Genomic DNA, 26,071 nt, shown 5'->3' with positions numbered 1-26,071 from the left:
TAGGGAATAAATTCTATGAGAATATGTTATGTGACAACAATTCTCAAGCTTTAAACTCTCTAAAGGAGAATTTCTTATATGAGAATGTGGATGCCAAAAATCCACCAAGAAAAAAATCCCCAGTAAATGGTTAAAATACGCACTTAGTCACATTATTAGGCTCAGACCTGTAAGTCTTGTGAAACCGGGAGATTATCCCAAGGGAAGCATCACCTTGTGGGTTGTGAAGTATGGCCTTGCTAGGCTAGGAGGCCAAGCTACGGGTCACAAGGGGCCAGGCGCATCAAAGGCCTCGCGCCATGCACCCCCCGACCACACACAAGGGTCTCACTATGCGAGGCTACCCTTCCCCCGCATGCGAGGCTACCCTTCCCCCGCATGCGCCTGCCAAGGCCACAAGGGTCTCACTATGCGAGGCTGCCCTTCCCTCGCATGTGAGGCTACCCTTCCCCCACATGCGCTTGCCAAGGCCACAAGGGTCTCACTATGCGAGGCTGCCCTTCCCCCGCATGCGAGGCAACCCTTCCCCCGCATGCGCCTGCCAAGGCCACAAGGGTCTCACTATGCGAGGCTACCCTTCCCCCGTATGCGCCTGCCAAGGCCACAAGGGTCCCACTATGCGAGGCTGCCCTTCCCCCGCATGCTCCTGCCAAGGCCACAAGGGTCTCACTATGCGAGGCTGCCCTTCCTCCACATGCGAGGCTACCCTTCCCTTGCATGTGCCTGCCAAGGCCACAAGGGTCTCATTATGCCAGGCTGCCCTTCCCCCGCATGCGAGGCTACCCTTCCCCTGCATGTGCCTGCAAAGGCCACAAGGGTCTCACTATGCGAGGCTGCCCTCACCCGCGCGCCTCGCGACCCAGATGCGCGCCAATGCCTCGCACAGCAAGACACACCTCACCACGCTCATGTGCATCTCGCGAGGTATGACCACACTAAGGAGCCTCGTACCACCATTGTCTTGTTGCCCTCATGCAACCCCATCACGCCTTGTGAGACCCATGTCCGAGCCTCGTGAATGCTCGGGTCATACATGGGTACCCACTTAGGCACCAAGGGTCTTTCCTTGTGAGACCAATCCCCATGCCTCGTGAATGCCCAATTCATGCCTGGATACTCACTTAGGCACCAAGGGTCTTGCCTTGTGAGACCCATCCCCAAGCCTCGTACATGCCTATTTCCAGGCCTTCTACCTGAAGGTAAGGACGGGATAAAAGAAGTATGGATCGACACTTACTAAAATATAAAGAAACCTAGAGAAGATATTTAGGTAAAGGGGACCACTAGGGATGAGATAAATGTACAAGCACGGGATGTACAACCCTGAAAAAGGGCAAAGGCATGACTCTGACATCTGTGTCCTACAAGTAGTGGAGGTACGGATTTGTACAGAGAGTGGAAGTACTACATGCATACCTCTGACTATGTACCAGGCCGACACCATAACCTTCTGCTCCACCACGACCTGTGCCACTACCCTAACAATGTACCTCTGTACAATCTTGTCCTCTGGGACCACAATGTATGGGGAGCCATTAGAGCTCCAGTATAAATAGGTCATCACCCCTCTAGAAAAGGGGTTGGAAAATTGATTGTATGCTAAGGCTGTTAAGTAATATACAATTTCGACTCCATTGCAGTTCTACACATTTACTCTTTCAAGTTTTCTCCATCTTCTTTTGAGATACCTTTGGCAATATAGTCTTAGTTTTCTAACCTTATATCGTTGACGAGATTTCACCGTCAACAGAGAACAATTCTCAAGCATCTATTTTAAAAAATGTTTCTCAAGAGGATAATTCTCAAAGGAATGTAGAGCAACCCATTGAACTTACAAGAAGTGAAAGGGTTAGAAAAGAGAAAAGTCTAGGATTGTATGAGATAGATTCTCAACGAATTTAATTCAACATGGTAGAAGGAAATATAGAAGAAGTCATTAGGAAAATTCCAATTGTACTTCTCGTTCAGGATGATCCTAAGACTTATAGAAAAGCCATGCAATCTAGATATAGTGCATTTTGGAAAGAAGTCATCAATGATGAGATGTATTCCATTCTTTCTAATAACACTTGGGAATTGGTAGACCTCCCACCGGGGTCTAAGCCAATTGGTTGTAAGTGGGTATTTAGGAGAATATACCACACTCACGGCACTATCCAAACCTTTAATGCTAGATTAGTAGCTAAAGATTTTAGGCAAAAGGAGAGTATTGATTATTTTGATACCTATGTGCCTGTTGCAAGAACAACTTCTATAAGAATTTTGTTTGCTTTGGCTTTTATAAAAAAACTTGTATGTTCATAAAATGGATGTCTAAACAGAATTTCTTAATGGTGACCTCAATGAGGAGGTCTATACGGAACAACCTGATGGGTTTGTCCTAGCAAAGTATGAACATAAAGTGTGTAGACTTGTAAAATCCTTATATGGATTGAAACAAGCTCCAAAGCAATGGCATGAGAAATTCTATCAAGCTGTTATCTCTAATGGGTTTAGACATAGCAATGGAGACAAGTTTTTGCATTCCAAAACTTGTAAAGGATATGTGATCATTGTTTTCCTATATGTGGATGACATGCTTATCTTAAGTGATAACATGAAAGGGATAGTAGAAACGAAGAGGTTTCTACCATCAACCTTCATGATGAAAGATCTTGGAAAAGTTGATACCATACTTGGTACCAAAGTGAAGAAAAATAGTGGGGGTTTTTCTTTGGGGCAAGCCCACTATAATGAGAAAGTATTGAACAAATTTAACCATCTCAAGGTTAAAGATGCCAATACTCCATTTGACCATAGTGTAATACTAGAGAAGAATGAGGAAAGAGCAGTGGCTAAATTGGAGTATGCAAGTGCTATAGGAAGTCTTATGTACGACGCTTAGTGTACTAGACCTGATATAACTTTTGCGGTAAGTAAACTTAGTAGGTTTACAATTAATCCAAGTGTGGATCACTAGAAGGCTATTGGGAGAGTCCTAGGTAATCTTAAGAAAACCAAAGGACTAAGTCTTCACTACTCCAAATTTCCTTCAATCTTAGAAGGTTATATAGATGCAAGTTGGATATTCAATCTAGGGGGCAACTTGTCCACCACTAGTTGGGTATTTACACTTGGTGGGGGTGCAATTTCTTGGGGTTCCAAGAAATAAACCTGTATATCTTACTCTACTATGGAAGCAGAGTTCATATTTCTAGTTGCTACTAGAAAAAAGGTCGAATGGTTAATGGGTCTTTTGATGGAGATACCCCTAATCAAGGAGAATGTATCCACTATATCGATACATTGTGATAGCCTAGCAACATTGGCCAGAGCATACAAAGGAGTGTATAATGGGAAATCTAGAAACATTAGTCTAAGACATGGATATGTAAGAGAATTGATTCAAAGAGGAGTCATCTCAATATCCTATGTAAGAGCAAGTGAAAACTTGGCAGATCCTTTCACTAAATCACTAACGAGAGATTTAGTGGCTACCTCATCTCAAGGGATTGTACTTAAACTCTTTAAAGAGATTCACAATTGATGGTAACCTATCTTAACTAGTATTAGGTTCAATAGGCAATAACAAGTCAAACAAGTGAATATTGGTTGTCTCAATATAGTCCCATCTGAGATATGAGTATTTGTTAGTGACCAATTTTAGGATTAAAACCTAGAGGTTTTTTTTAATAGAACTCGTTCTTGAGAATACAAGTATTTTATGGTAAAAAAATACTTTAAGAGTTCTATCTATATGAACCTAGGGGTAGCGCCGCCTCTCATAAGAATTGGGAGTATTCTCAAGAACGTCGATTAATGGAAAGTGCTCATGGCCATTAATGGTCAAGGCGAGACAAAGAGGTCTCAGGTGAATATAGCAAATGTGTGTGTTATCACCAGTTTGTTATTGTGGAAAGTTGGTTCAATGCCTAGTGCAACCAAATTTCAACAAACCTTATTATATCTACACTATAATGCCCTGGTCAGCCAAGACCGTTACACTGTGTGTTTAAAATGGTACTTAACTCGCTAATCGAGTCATTTGGACTTAAATAAGTAATTAAATACCAAAGTAAGGTTAAGTATTAAAAATTTTGGTCAAGGAAGTAATCATTTTTCATTAAAAGTGTTTAGTTTACACATGGGATCCCAAAAAGTGGTTAAAGACTCATAAAAGACAAATAAAATATACACTAGCTGTCCTAAGCGGCAAAACAGGGTTCAACCCTAGTTCATCCCAAGCTATCCCGACCGTGGTGGTCGGTAGGCTGCATATGTACACACCGCCCCTCAAGCTCTCCAACTCATGGTTGGTCCAGCTTACCCTTGCCCTTACCTGTACCACAAAGTGCCTATGAGCCAAGGCTCAACAAAAAAACTTAAATCAACAGATTCAATAAGTAACAGAATATAAACAACAAGCTTAGCAGCAACAGTCTGCTCTAACAAACACATAATACAATTAAGCAATCAATGAGTTAGACAAGTGCAATCGACACTTCTGAATATTTAGGTGATGTGCAGGCCTGACTCTCTTAGGTCAAGCCCTTAGATCTTATTGCTGACCCTGACTCTCTTAGGCCAAGTTGCATTCTGCACGCTTGATGTCGTCCCCGATGCCATTAGGTCGGGCTTTCAGATTAGGTATAATCAAACATATAGATTGCATAATACACAATCAGATGCAGCATACACAATCATTCCTAATCAAATAATCACATTTATAACCACAGTCATATCCATTAATAAGGGTCCAAGTCCTGATTACAACCCGAGTGCAGTTTTCTTACCTTGAGTCTCGAGCAGATAGAGTATGGTGTCGCTGAAAGCGTTCCCTACTTCTGAGCCCTAACGCTATAACCTAGACACAACAAAATAATGGACAACCATCAAGCACTAGACTATTTAACAACTTCAGGGTAAATTTCTAGCCTCTGAGATCTCGAATTCAACTAAACTGGGTAGTAGAATCCTTCTCTAGACTGTAGGTTTGAGTTCCCGAGCTTAGTAACCCTATTAGGGAAAAATTCTCTATTTGAGCCGCGACGCTCCTCAAAAGCGTCGCAGCCCTCTACTAATCAGAGAGCCTCCCAAGTTAATTCTCTGGACATGCGCCGCGGCACAACTCACCTAGCTCCGCGGTGCTAAGGTAGTTCAATGAACCTCAGCCTCTAAGTTAACGCGGGCCGCAGTGCTCCAAGCACAGCGACGTGGTGCGACCCCGCAAACTCAGATTTTCCAACACTTTCCAACCAATTCCTCCCAATCCAAAACCCCAAAAATTCACCCAAAGCATAACTAAGCCCAAAATTGAGTCCCAAAACCTCAGTAATATACTTATGATAACACAAATACAGCAAGAGCTAAGCCAAAACTCTACTCCCATTCATAAAAAAATATACTAAGTTATCCACAATGCACTCCATTATATCCACAATGCACTAAATATACTAAGTTATCGTCAATTGTTGCATTGTATAAGCTTAAAACTACTAATGGATGGTCTGACAAAAGTTTTAATGAATTGTTAGGACTTTTGAATGATAGTCTTCCTTTTCATAATATGATCCCCAAGTCTATGTTTGAGGTTCAAAAATTTCTTCGATTATTTGATTTAGGATATGAAAAGATTCATGCATGTGTTAATGATTGCTTTTTATTTAGAAAGGATAAAGAAAACTTGCAAGAATGTCCAACATGTGGAACTTCACGTTGGATGTCAGATAAATTGACTATAAAGGTTCAACATGGTGTCCCATCAAAAGTTTTAAGGTACTTTCCTATAATCCCTAGGTTGAAACGGATGTTCATGTCTAAAAGAATTTCAAAGGAATTAAGATGGCATCACAACAATAAAAGTTACGATGGAAAAATGCGTCACCCCGTGGATTCAGCAACATGGGAGCTAGCCAATGATAAATGGCCATCATTTTCAAATGAAGAGAGAAATATTAGACTTGGCCTTTGCACATATGGATTTAACCCATTTAGTAATTTGAGTTCTAATATAGCGTTTAGCTTGTATTGTTGGTCATGTACAACTTACCCCCATGGTTATGCATGAAACAGGAGAATATTTTATTATCAATGTTTATTCCAGGACCTAAAAAACCTGGGAATGATATTGATATATACTTAGAAGCTCTCGTAGAGAACTTGAAATTATTATGGAATGAGGGAGTTGATGCTCATGATGCATTGGACAATACAAATTTCAAGTTGCGGGCTATTTTGATGTGGACAATCCAAGATTTTCCAGCATACGGGAACCTTGCTGGTTGTAAAAATAAGGGATGTTTCATTTGCCCCTTATTTGGTAATGGTACTCATTCAGAGTGGTTAAAACATAGCGGGAAGTTTTCATATCGAGGTCATCGAAAATTTATTCAAGAAGACCATCCATTTCGGAGTAAAAGAAGTTAGTTTGGTGGAGAAGAAGAGCATGGAAATCTGCCAAGAATCATGAATGGGACTACAATTGCTGAACACCTTAAAGATTTTGTGAATGTTTGGGGAAAATCCACTTCAAAGAAAAGGAAATAAGATGATTCAAAAGAAATGTAGAAAAAGCGATCCATATTTTTTCAGTTACCTTAATGGAAGGTTAGCACATTCTTATTATTCCTATAAAAGATATTTGTGTAAATTATTGTCTTTGGAGGAATTTCATTAGTTATTTCTTGTGCAATTTTTTTAGGAATTGTATGTTCGTCACAATTTGGATGTGATGCACATAGAGAAAAATGTTTGTGAAAGAATCAGTAATACATTGCTAGATTATGTTGGAAAAGCAAAGATGGACTAAAAGCTCGCTTGGATTTGCAACATATGGGTATTAGGAGTGCATTACACCCACAAGAGAAGGGGACTAAAACCTATCTTCCTACAGCTTTACACACACTATCAAAGCTTGAGAAAGAATTATTTTGTAAAAGGTTGTTCTCATTGAAAGTACCTGGTGGATATAGCTCAAATATTCGAAATTGTGTTTCAATGGAACAATGCAAGCTCATGGGCCTTAAGTCACACGATTGCCACATTTTGATGCAACAATTACTACCAGTGGCTATAAAAGGATTGATGCCAATGGGTCCAAGAGATGCTGTAATAAGATTATGCATGTTCTTTAATCAAATATGTCAATGTGTTCTTGATAGAGAAAGCATATTGGCATTAGAAAATGATGTTTTTGAAACTTTATGCTTACTAGAGAGATTCTTTCCACCATCATTTTTTGATGTCATGATTCACTTAGTGGTTCATATCGGACGAGAAGCACGACTATGTGGACCAATCCAATTTCTATGGATGTATCCATTTGAGAGGTGAATCACTAAAACTCAATTTTTTTGTTTATTCTTATTAGTTTACGTGGACATTCTATTAATGATGAGAAATTGTGTGATTAATAGATGCATGAAGATATTGAAAGATTATGTCAGAAATCGAGCAAGGCCTGAAGGTTGTATTGCAGAGTGTTATCTTGCAGATGAGTGTGTGAGCTTTTGTAATGAATTCACTGACCATTCAATTGAACTAAACACAAAAGAAGGTCGAAATGAAGAGTGGTCAAATGATGTGATACTTGAAGGTCGTCCAATTTCTAGGAGGAAAGAAATTATATTGATAGATGAGTTGTTAGAAATTGCACATCGATACATTCTGTTAAATACATCTGTTGTGGAGCTTTTTCTAGAGTGAGTGTGTGATATTAGAAATTATTATTTTTTATATTAAAAATATAGTAATACTAACTCATTGGTCTTATAAATTAGGATTCAGGTAGATGAGTTGAAAAAAACAAACAAAATATATGAGAGAAATAGTGGATTACTTTGGAAGAAACATATACAAACTTTTTCAACTTGGATGAAGGAAAAGGTAAATTAATTGTAACTAATTGGTTCATATTAGTTGTTTTAAATATCATTAAAAAAATTAACAATGCTATACTATTATTTTTATAGGTTCCTATGCATTCCTCAAGTGGTGATGAAACTGATTTGTTGAAATGGCTAGCATATGGACCTAGAAAACATGTTGCTTCTTACACTGGATATATTATCAATGGTCAAAGATTCCATATACATAACACTGAGAAGTCCACACAGAATAGTGGTGTCTCAATTGAAGCAACAACTATGTGTAGATCTTGTGCCAAAGATGTATCTCAAGTTCCTAATTTAGTTTCATACTATGGGGTTATAAGGGAGATAATCTTGTTAGATTACTAAATAGTTTAGATTCCAATTTTCAAATGTGATTGGGCACATGTCCCTAAAGGTGTTAGGGTGGAGGATAGTCTTACTTTAGTTAATCTACACCAAAGTCAATGGTCTGTTGGTAGAGACCATTTTATTTTAGCCTCACAAGCTAAATAGGTATTCTAGTCAAGAGAACATGATTCTTCCAATTGGTATGTGGTGGTTAGGGCACCCCTAGAGGTTTTTATGACATGGAAAATTACGATGAGCAGGAATTCATTCCTATAATGTCTGAAGTTACTGAATCTAGGTTATATAATGTAGTGGAACATGATCAATATGTTAGAGATGATTGTGAGGGTATATTAGTTTGATTATTGTTGTGTTTTTTGTAAATTGTAGAAGATTTTGCACTTGACATTTAAAGTTGTAATCAATGGAAATTTCAGCTTATATTATTGCTGTTTATTTTTGTCATAGAGTTAGAATTTTTATTTCTTTGCTGCCAAGAACGATTGTTTATTTCTTTCTTTCGGACTTTTATTATAAGTTTTTTTTGTGATAATTGATAATATGTTGTTGTTATATATGATGATCTTTTGTGACTCATCAAAATTCATACTAATTATAGAAACGGTTGATCAGAAACTAGTCAAAGAATTCGCCAAGTACAAGATATGCCACCTCCATCTACAAAAGGAAAGAGACCAAAGTACATACCTACAGAAAAATTAGTTAAACTCCTCAATGAAAAAGAAGAAGAGATTTAGACTAAATTTGGAAATGGATAAGGTTGTTGAAGAGAGGTATACTAAGGATGTGTCTCCAAAGGAAAATACACGACGTAGAATGATTGTAAGAGATGACTCTTCTGATGAAGAAGAAGTAACCATCTCCCCTGTGACAGGTAATCTCTTAAAAATCTATTTGAGGTTGAACAACCAATAGAATCTCCTGAAAAAATAGTGAGACGACCTACTAATGACCTAATTTCTCCATTCTTAGCTTCACTGACAGCCAACACTAGGGGATCCCTTAAAAGAGTGGTTGAAGTAGAAATTAGTCCTTCAAAGAATAAGATAAATACCAAACCAATACTTGAAACTCATAAAAATGACCAATCCATCTCACCAACAGCCACAAGAAAATCACAGTGCCTACAAATCCCTGAAAACCCAAATGAAACAATTGTTGAAAACTTGCCACACGAACAAGAACTACCTGAAGAAGTTGTTGCACCTATTACCCAAAAGAGAACTAGAGGCCCTAGTAAAATGAAGTCTATTGCAATAGACGATGATGGTCGTTTGGAAGTTAAGTTTAACTCAAAGGGACACCAATAGGTGCAACATCAATATCTTTGTCTACATTTTTGGGTGCACTTGTTAAAGAAATTATACCAGTAACGATAAAAGATTGGAGGAAGATTCCTCTAGGAATGAAAGCGATCTTATGGAAATCGATTCAAGTATATATTTTAATCATTATAAATATATTATTTCAATTTATGAACATGAAATTTGTTGAAATTCAATTACATTAATACTAACCTATCATTATTTTTACTAGGCAAGATATAAGGTTGACAAGGATTGGCAAAAGAGCTATATATTCAAAAGTATGTCAGATCTTTGGAGAGCTTCAAAATCAAGGCTAGTTACTAAAATAACAAAGGCACCAAATGAAGAAGCAAGATTGAAACTTAAACCTGATACTATTAAATCAATGAATTGTTGGAGATGTGCCCTGAAAGCATATGTAGTAGACATTGTTTTTATGAAATAAATAAATAAATTGAATTTGTTATGCATATATTTTATGGACTATATTATTCTATGATAATATTATGTAAATATCAGGAAAATTCCTAAGTTCATGAATGTAATCTCAAACACGTATTAGTACGAGAGGATTGTGTTTGAGATAAATGAACTTGAATAGTTCGCAGTAAAATAAAGTTATGGAATCTTTAGATTAATTACTGCAAGTACGGTCCACTAGTATTATGAATACATGTGATCTAGATCCGGATCACTAGTGTGGTAGGACACTTTAGTGGAGGTGCTTTATGTATTAGAGAATATATAGAACTGGACCAGATATGTTTATTAATACTTAGTTAAATACCATTTCGAAGTATTAATTAAATATATCAATTGATGATCATATACAAATAAATCTTAATCCTGAGGTTACTATGAACTCCTGTTTATGTTATATGAGTTCTTTGATTCACTTGTTAGGGTCTGTCAGAATGATCAGGCTAAAAACTTTTGTTTTGGGAACTCATTAATATAGATGGCTGGGGACATAGTATACAGATATGGAATCTATACCTTCTCGCAAGAGATTGAATGATGGTTCTCTTAAGGGTTGACTTTTGGGACTGAAAGGTTATTGAGCTCAAATTCATAATTTAGTTATGAATTAACCTTCACTAGTAGAGTCAATGGTACTTAAGGAAACAATACATAATTAAAAGGGTAAAACGGTAATTTTATTCCCGATTAATTATGAACCATTATTAGAGGGTCAAGTTGTATGAAATGATTAAATCAATGGACGCTTTATGATTATAAAGTACTCAGTAAATGAAATGTCTATAATTACAAGAGTGCAGTCTCATATTTATAGTGGAATAATCATGAGATTAATAAATTAAGATTATTTAATTAAAGAGTTTAATTAATAATCTCAAATTTATTGGAGCTTGGAATTATAGGTCCATAGGTCCCCATAGCGGCTCTATCAGCACTGTTCAAGGTAAGAGTTGATATGAAGGGAAAATAGTTTAAAGACATATTTAAGAAGAAACTTGTTCTTCAGGCCAAATATGCAATTATATGATAATAGTGATTAATTAATTAATTACAAATTGGTTGTAGTTAACAAAATTAATTAATATTTAATTATTGTATAATTTTCGAAATTATACTAAATAATTAAATTAAATTTCGAAATTTAATTAAATAATTAATTAATTGTAATTTTCGAAATTATGATTAATTAAATATTTATTTTCGAAAATTTTGGATTTAATTAATTGGTAGAATTAATTAAATATCTTTATTTGAGTGGGAGAAAATAATCTGATAAGTTCAAATTGGATTTGAATTTAAAAGATTAATATTTATTCAAATAATTAATTATATTTGATAATTAATTAAAAAGATAATTAATTTGAATTCAAATTTGAATTAGTTATCAGGTTGTTAGATCTTATCTGACAAAGAAATTTGAATAAATAATTAAATACAATTTGAAAAAACAATATCCCTAGAAATTAGGAAGCTACACGTTCACACACAGTCCAGGACTGTGTGTGGCGTGTAGGACAGAATTTTTGAGGGATGAGATTTTCAATTTTATTTGTTTAATTAATTAATTAATGGATAATTCAAAAATTGGTTTTTCGTATTTTTTCATTAATGGAATAATTAATTAATTAAAAATTAAATTGTAAAATGGTTACAGATTTAATTTTTAAATTTTGAATTTTTTCTATTAAGTATGACTGATCAGAAAATTATTCAGATAAGATAAGTGAAGAGAGTGAGACTACTCTGAAAATTCGCTCTGTGAAAATAGAACGATAGTTTTCTCTCCCTGAAAATAAAGAACCAATTCTCAGGCCTATTCTCTTGATCTCATGTGTTGAGTACATCAAGTAGAATCACAAATAAACTATCCTTCATTCTCTAAGTGCCCACACATTTCTTGAGGTGTAGAGAACGCTTTGGAAGATCTTGGTGTGAGTACGTGGAGCGGTTTGGATAGGAAGATCGTTCTAAATACGAGAAGATAGCAAGGACACTTGATAGGCTTCAAGAGGTATGATTTCTATCACTATCTTGCTTATGATTAATGTATGTATATTAATGGATCCGCATTTTAAAGGTAGTTTAAATATGTTACAAAATTTTTGTTGTACACTGGGCCAACCACACCACCTTTCTGCTGCGTATTAGGAAACTCGTTCCTAACATGAATGAGTGGAAAAGTTTTGTTAAGGAAAAAAATAGTGCTGAGTTTAAGGTATTTAATTCCTAACATCTTATAACCAAATATATTTATGATTGAAATTTATAGTTTAATGTTTCTTTTAACTTTATATTCTTAGGCTACAAGTGAGAAATACAGAAAAATACGGACAAAGCAACTACCCCACACTTGTAGTCGTAAAGGTTATGCAAGATTGATTGATGAATTGGTAAAGCCAAATATATTTAGAGTTTTTTTATTATAGAATTTGGTTTAGATATTTTTTTAACTTATTTTATTATTTTGATAGATGAACCATAGTGAAACCAAAACACCACCTTCTAGAGTTGATGTTTGGACCAAAGCACATAAGAAGAAAAATGATGAACCAGTAAATTCAGAAGTGGCTGAAGCTTTTGTATACACCTTGCCCTTTCAAAATCATGTGACTTTAGTTTTAACTTACTCATTTGTTTGAATACATTTATTGATACTATTTATTTTTGAAGGATTTGGTTGAAGAATATAAGAAAGATCCTACTATGTCTTCAACTACAAGTGTTAATGAAGACATCCTCACAAAAGTCATTGGTCCTGAAAAAAATACATACATGAGTGTAGAGTCCAAGAACTTTACTTAGCTAGTTAGATAGTAGTATTATAGTATTTATAGTATTATCTTTATGACTGTGGATTTTTGGTTCAGACCGGGAATTATTTGGACACTCATAGTAGTACTTGTAGATTTTCTAAGATTAACCTATAGTTTAAGGATATTAATTTTAACCAAAGGTTTGATTAATATGACTGATATTAAGGATAATATTTATTATACTATAAGGTTTAGACAACAACCAATAGGATTTTAAGCACATGTTATGAATGGGTGATTAAGGATTAAGTATTTTGAGGATTAAATTTAATAAAGGTAAAGTTTGAATGCTCTAAGGTCAGTTAGCAGCTTTGAATACGTTTAAGGGCTTAGTCAAGGCTGTTTACTCCATTCAAGCTATAGGGGGCGATATATCGCAGCACGTAGATACGGAAAACACGAAACGATGCACGACAGCCTCGGGCATACTGGCCCAGGCGATATATCGCCCCTCTCAGATTATTTTGAAAGTTTTTGAATTCTTTTTCCATTCAGCCATTCAACCTCTTGATAAGTCCAGCACCTTTTTGAACGAGTCTTCAGCCTCTGTTGAACGATTATTCAAATTATTTTCACCTAAAAAGCCATTATTTTTATTCAAGTGAAATTAAGATCCTTTCATTCCTAAACTCTATAAATAGGACCTAGTACCCAGCCATTATTCACCTTTTACTCTAAGTTCAGAGGCTGCAAGTTGCTAGGTGAGTGTGAGAGTTAAACACCTGGGTGGGGAAATCATAAGCTTGATCATCATAAGCTTATCAAACACTTGGGGAAGTAAGGTTTTATAGTATTTCGGTTTGAGGTGTAGATTGGTCTTACAAGTCTTCAAGGTAACCCAAAACTCTAGTTCAATTCTGTACTTTTCTTTCAATTTCTCGTAGTCTTCTACTCAGCCTCTAACCTTAATTTTTATTTTGGTTAGGAAATCTAAGTTCTTAAGCAAAAAGGTTTTGGTAAGTATGTTTCTCAAAGGTTTAGTCCTTCCATTCCTTTCATTTCGTTTTCTTCAAGTCTACTCACCCTGTTATATATGGTTTTAGGAGTGTTCCAAAAGTCCCAACTCTGTCCTCACATCCCGGTAACTTTGGTAAGGAAAATAGGATAGAATCTATATGTTATAAGCTTATGTTATCTTATGTTTTAAGCTATGAAATATGTTATAAAATATGTTATGAAATATGTATGTTTGTAGGCTTGGGCATATGACCCATTTGACTAACAAGCCCCAAATAGATTATGGGCATATGACCTACTTAGCTAGTAGGACCCCACTAATCTAATGGGCATATGACTTGATTAGTCTATGGGACCCCAAGTAATAATGGCCATTATAGTATGTCCATGATATAAGTGTTATGTTAAGTTTTTATGTTTCTTATGAAATTTATGTATATGAACTATGTGTTATATTTTTCCTTGCTGGGCATTAGGCTCATTCCATTTTGTTTATATGTGCAGGAAAATAGCTTTAGTGGCGGTAAGATTCGTGGATGCTTGGGGAATGTGTATCGGTGGTGAATGGAGTCAAGGAGTCGAGAGTTCGATTTTTCGAGGATGTAGTCTTGTTTTATGGTTTTACATGTATTTTTCCGCACTTATTATGTAACTCCTTTTATTTTAAATTATGTTTTGTTTTTAAGACAATGGGATCCCATATCCTTCTTGATATTTTATGTAAGTAACTCTTATTTCTACAAGTTTTTCTAATAAAGTTATGGTATTTTCGCAAATGTAAGTTTAATTAAGGATTTGTATGTATAGTTTCGTTAATGGTCCAAAAGTCTAGAGTAGTGGGTCATTACAATGAGAGCTTTTGGAAGAGGAGTTACTCGATCAAAGTTAAAAATTGTGTCAGAAAGAGATGATCATATGATGATGATAGAAGGTCAATGCAAAGAGTTGAAAGATAAAATGCAACACATGGAGCAACTCATTGTTTCTTTAATGAAAAATCAAGTAAATATTTTGATGCTGAAACTATATTGAAGTATCATTGATAATTATTTGCTTAGATTATTTATTTGTTGGTACTCCAAAATAAGAGATATTGATTACAAGTATTGTGGCTGAGTTAGTGTATATTGAATTACAATTTTTTTTAAAAAATTTTCATGTGGCTGAATTAGTGGTAAGGTTATGTTCATTCTTTAATTTATTTTGGGATATTTTCATGTGGCTGAATTGCAATAATAACTAAGATTCATGTTTAATTTTTAGGTTAGTCTTTACTTTTGTATTTTTTAAAAAATTTTGATGTTGAATTCATGTCTTGCTATCTTACTTGTAAATAGAATACATCTGCTCAGAGTGAGGAGCAATCAAATTCCAATGTTCAATCAAATTCTCATGTTCATTCCACTCAAGTAATTATGATACTAATTATGTGAAAATGATAAAATTTAAAACATATAATATTCAATATAAAATCATTTACTGCTGCTGAATTTGCTTTATTGATATATTGTTAGAGTGTCAAGAACCACACATTTGGCTCCAAATGCAAAATATTAGATTGGATTGGATTGGATTCGGAGAAATTATTGCAGAAGGCTATTTTATTTCAAGTGACCCAAAGGATGAGGTTCACCATGTTCCTCTTGGGCCTAGTGCTATGAAAGTGGGGATAGATCTTGTGAGAAAGAATGATGCATTTCTGTGTAGGCCTTCAACAATTATGTCTACTATAGAAGATGCTATAGGTAGTATAATTGCATGGCCAGCTGATAAAGTCATAATTAGGTAATTAAAGTATTTTATGTACTCTTTTAGTTTACTATTAACTTTAAGTTGAAGCATTAATTATTTAAAGTTTATTGTAGCAAAGCATGGACTCACAACAAAGACAAGAACACAAAGGATGATGAATTGAAGGATGGAGCAAGTTTCATACGTGGCTTACTTTTGTGTATCTTGTAATGTTTCTATTTTTCATTTTTGAAGTAAAAAATGTTCAAGATTATAAAACTTTATTATGTTATACTTTGAAATTTAAGTTAGAACTAAGATCTCATGAAGTAGACACATTCATGGTTTGAATTACTTATTATTTAATGTAATACTTATGATTTATCAATCAATTGAGAATTACATTTTATGATTAATTTTGATTTTTTTTAATCAAAATACAATAATGAAAATCTTTTTATTAAAAAAAACCTTGTAAGTATCCTTATCACAATAAAATTTAAAATATATTATCCAGACTAAAGTAACGAAATTTTATTACTGGACTTTTAATATGTTATGATTTAGAAACATATTATAAGCGTAACAAATCGTTATGATTTATATAATATAACAAACTTAAAACGCTATAAAAATAATCAAATGTAGCAATTGAAAAGTGTTCTGCAAAAAGTATAAGATTAAACTTCAAATTTATTACCAAATACTCTAACTAAATGTTATTATTTGAATATTATAGCAACTAAAAATGTGTAATTGAATAGTTTAAGATAGCATCGAACATAACATTCGAATATTGTTATAGAAAAGACAGGACTTTTAATACAGGGGCTATGTTAGCGTTTTCAAAAGTGTTATCAATACTCCCGGTTAGCAGTTTTTAAGTGTTATCAATACTGTTTTTTCTCGTAGTGCCAATTTTCTTTGCATAGGCCTAAACCCTTTACCAAATTACCACAACAGCTATAAAATTCACGAAATAACATAATTTCATATAGTATTATTTATTGAAATAATATTTCACATAATTATTCACCGGCTCCAACCGGCTACAAACTGGTGTTCAAAACATGGGATGTTTCACAAAATGCACAAGAAAATGGGCTGCTGACAGGCTGAAGCCTTGACCTAGCCATAGCCAATGGGAGAGTGACACATGGTGCGACTGTCAGCAAGGACAAGGAGGCAGCAGGCACAAGTCACGTGGGTGGGCACACGGGTAGGCAGATGGGTCGTGGGTCACGCAGACGGGTCAGCGGGCTGGTCTCGGGTCACCAGGTGGGTGCGGATGCATGGCGAGCAGAGGAAACGCCACTTGGTGCTAGGGAAAGAGGGAGAGGGAAAAGATGTTGGCGGGCCTGGGATGTTTGGGTCAAATTCTGGGCTTCAAGTTGCAAAAAAGCCAACTTTTCCTCCTTTTTTCAGTTTTATTTATTTATTTTTTCTTTGTTTCCAAGTGCCAAAAATATCAATTAAATCCTACAAAAGAAAAAAAAATTAAATTAAAATTAAATATTTTTATTTATAAATTAAATCATATTAATTCCATGAAAATATTAATTAAAACTTAATCTATTTTGACTATTAAAATCAATAAATGTGTATTTTTGGGCATTAATCACAAATGTATACTCTATTTTTTTAGGTAGAGTTTTAAATCATTTTACATTTTTAAGAATGTGTCCTTTTACTCAATATTATGATGACTTAGGAGATGAAGAAGTTAAAGAGATTGTGTTGCTTGCTACAAATTTGATTGATCATCTTGGAGTAACTTTTGGATTTGACAATTGCGAAGCATTATTTGTGAAAATGAAGAAACTATCCAAAGAGGGACAAAAAACAAAGTTGACGAGCACTTGAAAAATATGCATGTGCTCTTGTCAATGATGGAAAATTTGAAGAATGCGTAAGGAAAGTGTTTGTTTGTCTATCTATTATTGTACCTTGTAGATTTTTACTTTTATGTTTGATTGAAGTAATGAAATATTACTTTTGATTAATTATGGTTTTATTTATAGCATTCATATGATTCTTGTAAACATAAAATATAAATAACATTCATATAATTCTTAGTACAAAAAATACCCATGAGATAACATAAATAAATAGATAAATAACACTTATTGAGCATCACAAATTATACCAAAAAGATTATTAATAGCATCTTCCAAATCCACAAGCTTGATGGGAGTTTTAAATTTTTTTCCTTCATCGAGACAATCATGCAATTCTTTAGTTCTTCTATGCAAGTCTTTTGCTTTCATGAGAATGTTGTAGAAACCCTTCGACATTGGAAAGGTTTTGGTAGACGAAGGGATGTTATCTTCTTGGCCATCATCATTTCATTCAACCTCCTTATAATATTCATTCAAATGTGTACATATTGTTGATGAACCGTTGATATTTTTCATTAACTTGACAACATCTATTTCCCCATCAGTGTCGATTGATTCAACATCAAAAAAGTTATCTAGAAAACCCCATATCGAGTAATGCTTGAGGCCATTTTCCAGGTATGAAAACGTTGTTCTTCCTTAACTTGATTGATTGTATTGCTACTTTTGCCTTCAAGAACAATGTCTTTGTCTAGTTCACATGAGACATTGTCTTGACATTCAACCCCACTCTCTGCATCTTTGACTTCATAGTTGGATTAGCTTTTTGTTTCATGATTACCACTATCATCAACAAAATCTTCATGAAAATGCCATTCAACTAACTCAATTATTCTAGGCTCCATAGTAATCTCCAACTTGGAAATTCTACTATCATTTGTGTTATATTTAAAATTTGATAAGAAAAAATTAAAAAGCATTTATTAAAAGTGGTTAGGAATATGAATAATTTCCTTTTAAAAAATTTAAACAAATTTTGAAAAAAAACTATAATTGGAAGTTGAACAAGTGTCTTTTTAATAATTATGTATAATTTTTTTTAAACTAAAGTTGAAAAAAATAGAATAGTACATTTAAGAGTTGTATTTGTTTAATGAGAAGTTGAATATGTGTCTTTTTAATAATTATGTATAATTTTATTAATTAATTTTGAAAAAATACAATGGTAAATTGAACAGTTGCTTTTGTTTGATGGGAAGTTGAACAATTGTCTTTTTAATAATTATGTATAAATTTTTTTGACCAAATTTCGAAAAGAATAGAATAGTAAATTTAAGACTTGTGTTTGTTTAATGGGAAGTTGAACATGTGTCTTTTTGATAATTATGTATAATGTTTATAAATGAATTTCGAAAAAAATACAATGCTAAATTGAACGGCTGTGTTTGTTTAATGGGAAGTTTAACAATTATCTTTTTAATAATTATGTATAGCTTTTCAATTAATTTTGAAATAATAGAAAATTAAAATTGAACAGTTGGGTTTGTTTAATGGGAAGTTGAACAAGTGTCTTTTTTTTTAAAGAACAAGTGTCTTTTTAATAATTATGTATATGTTTTTTTTTTAAATGAACTAAATAAAATTAAAAAAGAAAAGGAATATAAAATAAATAGGGCCAAAATGAACTAAATTCGAAATTATTAATTTTTAATTGAATAGTTGTCTTTTGAATAATTCATAGAGTGTAATAAATATATACAAATATTGAATTAATTACGAAAAATATGTTTAGGTTCTTTGAACATAATAATTGTTGTTTAATTATTTTTTGAAAATATATAACTATTGACTTTTTTTAATTGGTATTAGGAAGATGAATAGGTATCTTGACAATTAAACATCTGATGTAACAAATGTGTAGAAATTTGTGGGAATAAATTTCATTTTTGAAAACACAATTTTGGTTTTTTTTAAAAAATTTATATTAACAAAATTCGAAAAAAATCATAGGGAACCTTAATAGGTGTTATTCATATTAATTTGATGAGATGTCATCTTATTAACTGTGCCATTGAAGGATAAGATTTTAAATTATTTATAAATAATCCATCACCTGCATTACATGAAAAACAAGGTTGAGTTTATTGTGATTAATAAAAGAAATGGAGAAAGAGAATCAAAGAATGGAAGACGTGATCTTGTAGCATGGTACGATGTGATAGTAGTTTGTGTGGTTACACCGCCGTACCTAGAATATTTAATAACTTCAGGGTGATGAAACTTTTTTACATTACCTTGAGTAAACAATTGAACTTCTTTAACATCTTTTAGCCAACGTCTATTTACCAAAAAAATTGGCAAACTTCTTCTCTCCAAATTCTTCAATGAAATAAAAATATGCCTGTGTGGAATTTCTTTTGTCTCAAAAGAATAGCAATCACATCGTACATCATCCCCCATTGTTTTTTTTTTTTGATGAAAAGGAAAATATATTGAGAACAAACCAAACAATTACAACCACTCCAGACAACTCTCAATCACAAAGCCTTACACCTGAACAACTTTATCAAAAAAAGCTAGATCATTTTTCCTAATTTTCTTTTTAGGATGACTATACAGTCTACCCCTTACAAAGTACTTGATCAATTTAATAACAAAGGCCACAGAAAAAGAGCTAAACTTAAAGATACAATTGTTCCTATTCCTCCATATCATGTAGACAGCTGCTGCTAAAGCAGCAGAAACAACAATCTGCTTCAGCCCCTTCGGCTTACCAGCCATCCAAGAACACCACTCAACATATTGATTCGGCCAAATACCTCTTCCCAGCCAGATTTCCACCTAAGATCTAACCTGCCGAGAGAAAGGACAATAAAAAAAAAGATGAGAGTGGGACTCTTGCTCCTCTTTACACACCGGGCAGAGCACTGAGGGCAGATCCAAATGACAAAGACTTAGCTTATCTCGTGTGAGCAGATGGCCCAGAGTAGCCTGCCAAAGAATGAACCTATGCTTAGTCACAGTCAAAGTGTTCCAGACCACATTCGCAAAGTTAACTCTGTCCTTGTTAAGTAACCTGTGGTACAGAACTTTCAAACAAAGTTTGCTATGATTGACTGCCTCATCAAGCCTATGAGCAGGGAAGTCATCTCTAAGCTTAATCAATCTTCTCCAATACCAACTCACATCCTGAGGAGCTCTATAATTCCAGAACTCTTGACCCTTCAGATAGATAGAATCCACACACTTAACCCAAATAATATCTTGCTTAGAAGACACAACCCAAACAAACTTGGCAAGAAGCACTTTATTCCATTTACAACTATCCTTGAAACCAAGACCACCCATTCATTTAGGCAGGCACACTTGATCCCAGGCAGTAAAATGCATTTTACTTCGCTGACTATTACTGTCCTTAACTCCCCAAAGGAAGTTTCTGCATAACCGATCCACCTCCTTGGTGACACTCTTAGGGAGAATGAAAATACTCATCCAAAAAGATCTTATACTCAGAAGCACAGAGTTGATTAATTGCGCCCTCCCCGCAAAAGATAGGTGATGACTCGCCCAAGTATGTAATTTCAACTGAATCTTTTTGATAATGATAGCACAATCACCAGCCTTCCATCTTGTTGTTCGAAGAGGAACTCCCAAATATTTTAGGGGGAAGTTTCCTTCAGAGAATCGGAGCCCCTCAAGCATTTGCTGAGTTTCTTTTTGAGCCACACCACCAAAATAAACCTGAGATTTGTCCTTATTAGCAGTCAAACCAGAAGCACAACATAACTCATTAAAACTATCCCTTATAATCTAAACCGAGCTATTGACCCCCTTGCAAAAAATGACCAAGTCGTCTGCAAAACAAAGATTGAAAATCTTAAGGTGCTTACAATTAGGATGAAAATGGAACCCCTTGTCCATGGAAGCTTGTCTTAGTAACCGGGTACAATACTCCATAGCTAATACAAACAACAATGGAGAAATCGGGTCCCCTTGCCTAAGACCCCTCCGACCTCTAAACTCCCCTTGAACCTTCCCATTCATAAGTATCAAATAAGTTGGATCCTTCAAGCAAGCCATAACCCATTTGATGAATTTATCCGGAAAATAGAATTCAGTGAGAATGTCCTCCAAAAAATTCCAATCTAGCATATCATAGGCTTTGCTCAAGTCAATTTTCAAAACACACCTAGGGGAAATGTTTTTCCTCTTATAACCTTAATAATATCCTGAAGAATAAGAATATTATGCGCCAATAACCTGTTTTTAACAAAGGCTCCTTGATTTTGATTAACAAGACTCGGAAGCACTTTTGCCAATCTACCACAAAGCATTTTAGATATGCACTTGTAAATAGAATTGCAACACGCAATAGGCCTATAATCTGCTGCTCGAGTAGGAGTATCAGTCTTAGGAATCAAGGAAATAGTAGCCTTATTAACTTCCTCTGGCAGATTACCACATTCAAAGAAATCCAAAATGGCTGCTGAGATTTCAGCCTCTAACTCGCTCCACAATACTTTGAAAAAGCCTGATCCAAACCCATCCGGCCCCGAACTTTTAATAGAGTTAATGCTAAACAAAGCGTCTTTAACTTCCTTGGTAGTGAATGGCTACACTAAACTAACCTGTTGGTCCAGGGTCAGTTTATGACCAAGACTAAAACAGGAACTCTGAATGGACCTAGAGGCCATGCTTTTGCTTCCCATAATTTTCTGGAAGTGAGTCACAAAGTGATCTACAACATCATCAAATTTTTCAATACTCTGACCAGATTCAGTCATTACAGAATTGATACAGTTAGAGGCTCTCCTTTGTTTTAAGCAGGCGTGAAAATAAGCCGTGTTGTCATCACCATAACGCAGCCAATCCACTTTGCTTTTCTGTCTCAGGAAACTCTCATAAATTCTGGCATGGTACTTAAACTTGTCACCTACTGCAGCTTCTAATCTCTGAAGATCAACCGAGTGAGGATTACTCTGAAGGGATAACTGGGCATCCTGAAACTTCTCCTTAGCCAACACATAATTCTGAGCAACATCTCCCATGATATGCTTATTGAAATTTCGAAGCACAAACTGAAGCTTGCTCAACTTTTTACAAATACGAACCAGCCCAGACCCGTGTATAGGCTTGCACCAGCTATGCATGACAGTGATCTTAAATTTTTCATGATCTGTCCACATATTGAAGAACCTGAATAGTTTAACACCATAATTCATAGTAGCTTCTGGTTTGATAATGCAGTAGCAGTGGTCAGAAAGCAATTCCCAGTTGAAAACAGCCTCAGATTGAGGAAAAATGTCCAACCAATCTTCATTCTTAAAAACTCTATCCAATCTCGAGTAGATTCGATCTTCATTAGCCTGTTTATTAGTCCAAGTAAAATGAGACCCTCTAGCACGCAACTCATCAACTAATCCCAAGGCCCTCCAATTTTGAGCATAAGATAATTCTAGGGAAGAAATAGCGCGACCACCAATTCTGTCCGCACCCTCAAAGACAGCATTAAAGTCCCCAGCTAACAGCCAAGGGGTAGCTGGGAAACAAAGACTAGACAGATCCCTCCAAAGAGCCACTCTTTCTTCAATCGAATTTCTACCATACACAAATGTCACACAAAACAATTTATTAGTCCTTAGACCATTAACACAAACATGAAGTAACTGATCAGTCTCCTTAAGAACATCTACAGACACCAAACTTTGCTGCCAAATAAGCAGCAATCTACCTTTTGACACTGAACCAGTAAAATAGCTCCAGCCTCTGAAAAAAGATTGCATCATATTCTTAATTTTATCCCCACGAAGTTTGGTCTCCAACAAGGCACCTATACCAATTTTATTCACATAACAAAAGGAACTTAGAGATTTCTGTTTCTCTCTCTTATTAATACCTCTAACATTCCAGCTAAGAATGTTGTGATTCTCCATGAAACAAACTTGTTGATGTTAGTCCCAAGTTTGCAACCTCCATAACCTTATCTTGCAAAGCACTATAGGAATTCGTCAAAGTGTTCTTTGCCCTATGAACAACCTTCTTATGTCCTCCAACCCGTTTAGGGGTAATCCAGTACGAATTACCTCTGTCATTGGACTTAGTATCTGGTGTACAATTCTGGTTTACAACAGATGACTCAGGATCAGGTTGCTTTGATATCTCCTGGGCTTATCCAACTCCTTAGTAACCACATTATGAGTCTCAGCAACCACACTCCCATTCACTGCATCTTTGTCCTCTGACAAAATCGTCTAATCTATAGGGACTTGTCTAGCCTCATCCTCTCCAATCCTACTTTTTTGTCTCCAAATCTCAGATGGCTTCTTATTACACATTCTTTCAGTATGGCCATATACTTTACACCCCCTACATTGAGTAGGAAGCCACTCAAATTCCAGAAGTTGTTCCATTAGCTGCCCTTTCTCATTGAGAAATTGAACTGATTTAGGGAGATCCTCCGAGAGTTCTATCTCCACTAAAACTCTAGCAAATTGCATCATAGATCTGTCCTTCGTAACTTTATCTACCAAAATTGGTACCCCAATCATGCTCATAAGAGCACTCAAGCACTTAGTGCCCCAATATTGCAGCCCAAGACCTGGCAGTCTAACCCACAAAGGAACTGACTTCACTGCCTTAAGAGTGTCTAAATCAATAGACCAAGGCTTCACTATCACTGGTTTTCTATCAAAATGTAGCACCCCAACTTCCAAAACCAGATCTCTAGTGACTTCATCACGAAATTTTACAAGTGTAAACCCATTATTCAGTCTAGCAATTCTCTTAATGCCAAGTTTACCCCATATCCTCTTGATAAAACCTTCAAAAATAGCAAATGGAGGGTTAGCCCCAAGCACCTGGCATACCACTGCTGAACTCCAGAATGAGATTTCAACTTGGATCTCTTCCAAGTCGACTTGAGCTATTCGTTGGCCCTCTCGAACAACTGGTTCCTCAAAACTGAGTTTTTCCCCTCCTTGATTTGGAAGCAAGGCTCGGAACTGAGACCATTTATCCATCGCCTGGCTCTGAAAATTACTTGCATTCTCAGCCAACTCCTCCAAAAGATGTTCCATCAAATTCAGATGGACCTTGAATTCCAGATTCTGGAAAATCCAACATCGAATCGGTAAACGCTTCTTCCATCTCCTCCGGATTAGCTTCATCAACCTCAGATCTCCGACCCTCAACCGCCGCATAGAACAATGGTGAATCAGTCACCTTCGCTTTTGCAGCTGGTTTTGGGTTGTTCTTCTTGTGTCTCGCCATGGAGAAACCAGAGAGCACCTATCGCCTTTTTCCTGGCAATTATAAAATTCCATCATCCCCCATTGTTGGAGATTAAAACTTTGCGCTTTAATCTAGAACCAGTGTATTTTTTGACCAAACAAAGAGTGTAATCTGGTAACTTATAGTCCTTTAGGAGAATATAATTATCACCACATCGTATCTCCTTTCTTATCCTTGGAAAATTTTCTCTTGTGAAAATTGAAGAAATTTCATCATCCACACACGAGATAGTTGTCTGGTTCAATACTTGTTCAGTCAAATTAGTTTTGTAGTGTTTTTTTTTTCTCGTTGTAAGGTAACATAGATAAAGCATGGTCAAAGTGTCATATAAACATCCACAATGGTATTTTATTTTGCAAATCTCTTTTCAAGAATGCATTCATAGACTCACATCTACCAGTAGCAGTATCACGAAGAAAACTATCTGTCCACTACGTTCTTGTGCCATATTGTGCTTTCACCCATGCATTTCCTGTCAATCTATATTTATTCATGGTCACTTTCCAATTATCCTCCCATTCTTCCTCCTGTAATACATGTATTTTTGTTAAAAAGAAAAAATATAAATATTTTCATATTATAATTGAGAGAATAAGATAAAAACATCATTTAATGTATTACCTGAAAACCAAAACTTTTAATTCTTGATGGAATGTTATATTGTGTACATGGTGCATTGAATTTTTGGGTATTTTCCACAGGCAAATACGACGTGGAACACTGGGCATAATATTATCCAGCGCTTTGTTCATTGCTTTGCAATCGTCTGTTAAAACTGCTGAAGGCATCTTACCACCCATGCACTTTTAAAATATTTGCAATACCCAATCATATGTGGTCGAAGTCTCATTATCAAGAAGTGCAGCTCCAAACACCCATGTTTCGTGATGAATATTAGACCCAAGTAGAATTACTAATAGATTTCTGTACTTGTTAAACAAAAAATTAATATGATATTTTAAATCTAAATAAAAATTGATATAAGGTCAAAAATTTTGAAAAAAATACATATTGGTTTTGTAAGTAGAATCAAAAGCCAAACAATCACCAAATAATTGGTAATCAACTTGGGAAGTCTCGTCAGACCAGAATAAATTTGACAATCTATTTTCTTTATCTTCATCATACTTGTAGAATAACGTATTGTCTGACCCTTTTTTTATTCGAGATAACCCATTGTTGTGGACGTGTCAAAATCATCCCAAGTTGAATATTTTTTACAAATTCCCTTCTACAAGTCATCTTTGATACATCTCACATTTTCCCAACCATCATGAACTTCTACCATGTAATTCCAATTCTGGGATGTCTTAATTCTGGCTTTCTTCATTAAAATAACTTGTTCACTCATATTGTCCCTAAATATTCTATTGGATCTAAGAAATAGTTTTTTCACAGAAGAAGGAAAACTTGTGGTTGTAGTGGTTATTAAAATA

At 35.0% G+C, this 26,071-nt stretch overlaps 1 protein-coding gene across 1 annotated transcript; it reads right to left on the bottom strand.

Moving 5' to 3' along the window:
* Positions 1-20,693: 20,693 nt before the first annotated feature.
* On the bottom strand, positions 20,694-24,364 carry LOC133824440 (uncharacterized). Its single transcript, XM_062257323.1, has 5 exons — positions 23,612-24,364; positions 23,288-23,507; positions 21,974-23,175; positions 21,192-21,410; positions 20,694-21,086 (listed from the first exon to the last, which is right to left on the bottom strand). Exons 1-5 carry the CDS (start codon positions 24,362-24,364, stop codon positions 20,694-20,696), a joined length of 2,787 nt encoding a protein of 928 aa, XP_062113307.1.
* Positions 24,365-26,071: the final 1,707 nt, after the last annotated feature.

Source organism: Humulus lupulus, chromosome 3, assembly GCF_963169125.1.
Source record: "Humulus lupulus chromosome 3, drHumLupu1.1, whole genome shotgun sequence".
NCBI classification, from domain to species: domain Eukaryota; kingdom Viridiplantae; phylum Streptophyta; class Magnoliopsida; order Rosales; family Cannabaceae; genus Humulus; species Humulus lupulus.
This window is presented reverse-complemented; position numbering and strand designations above follow the sequence as displayed.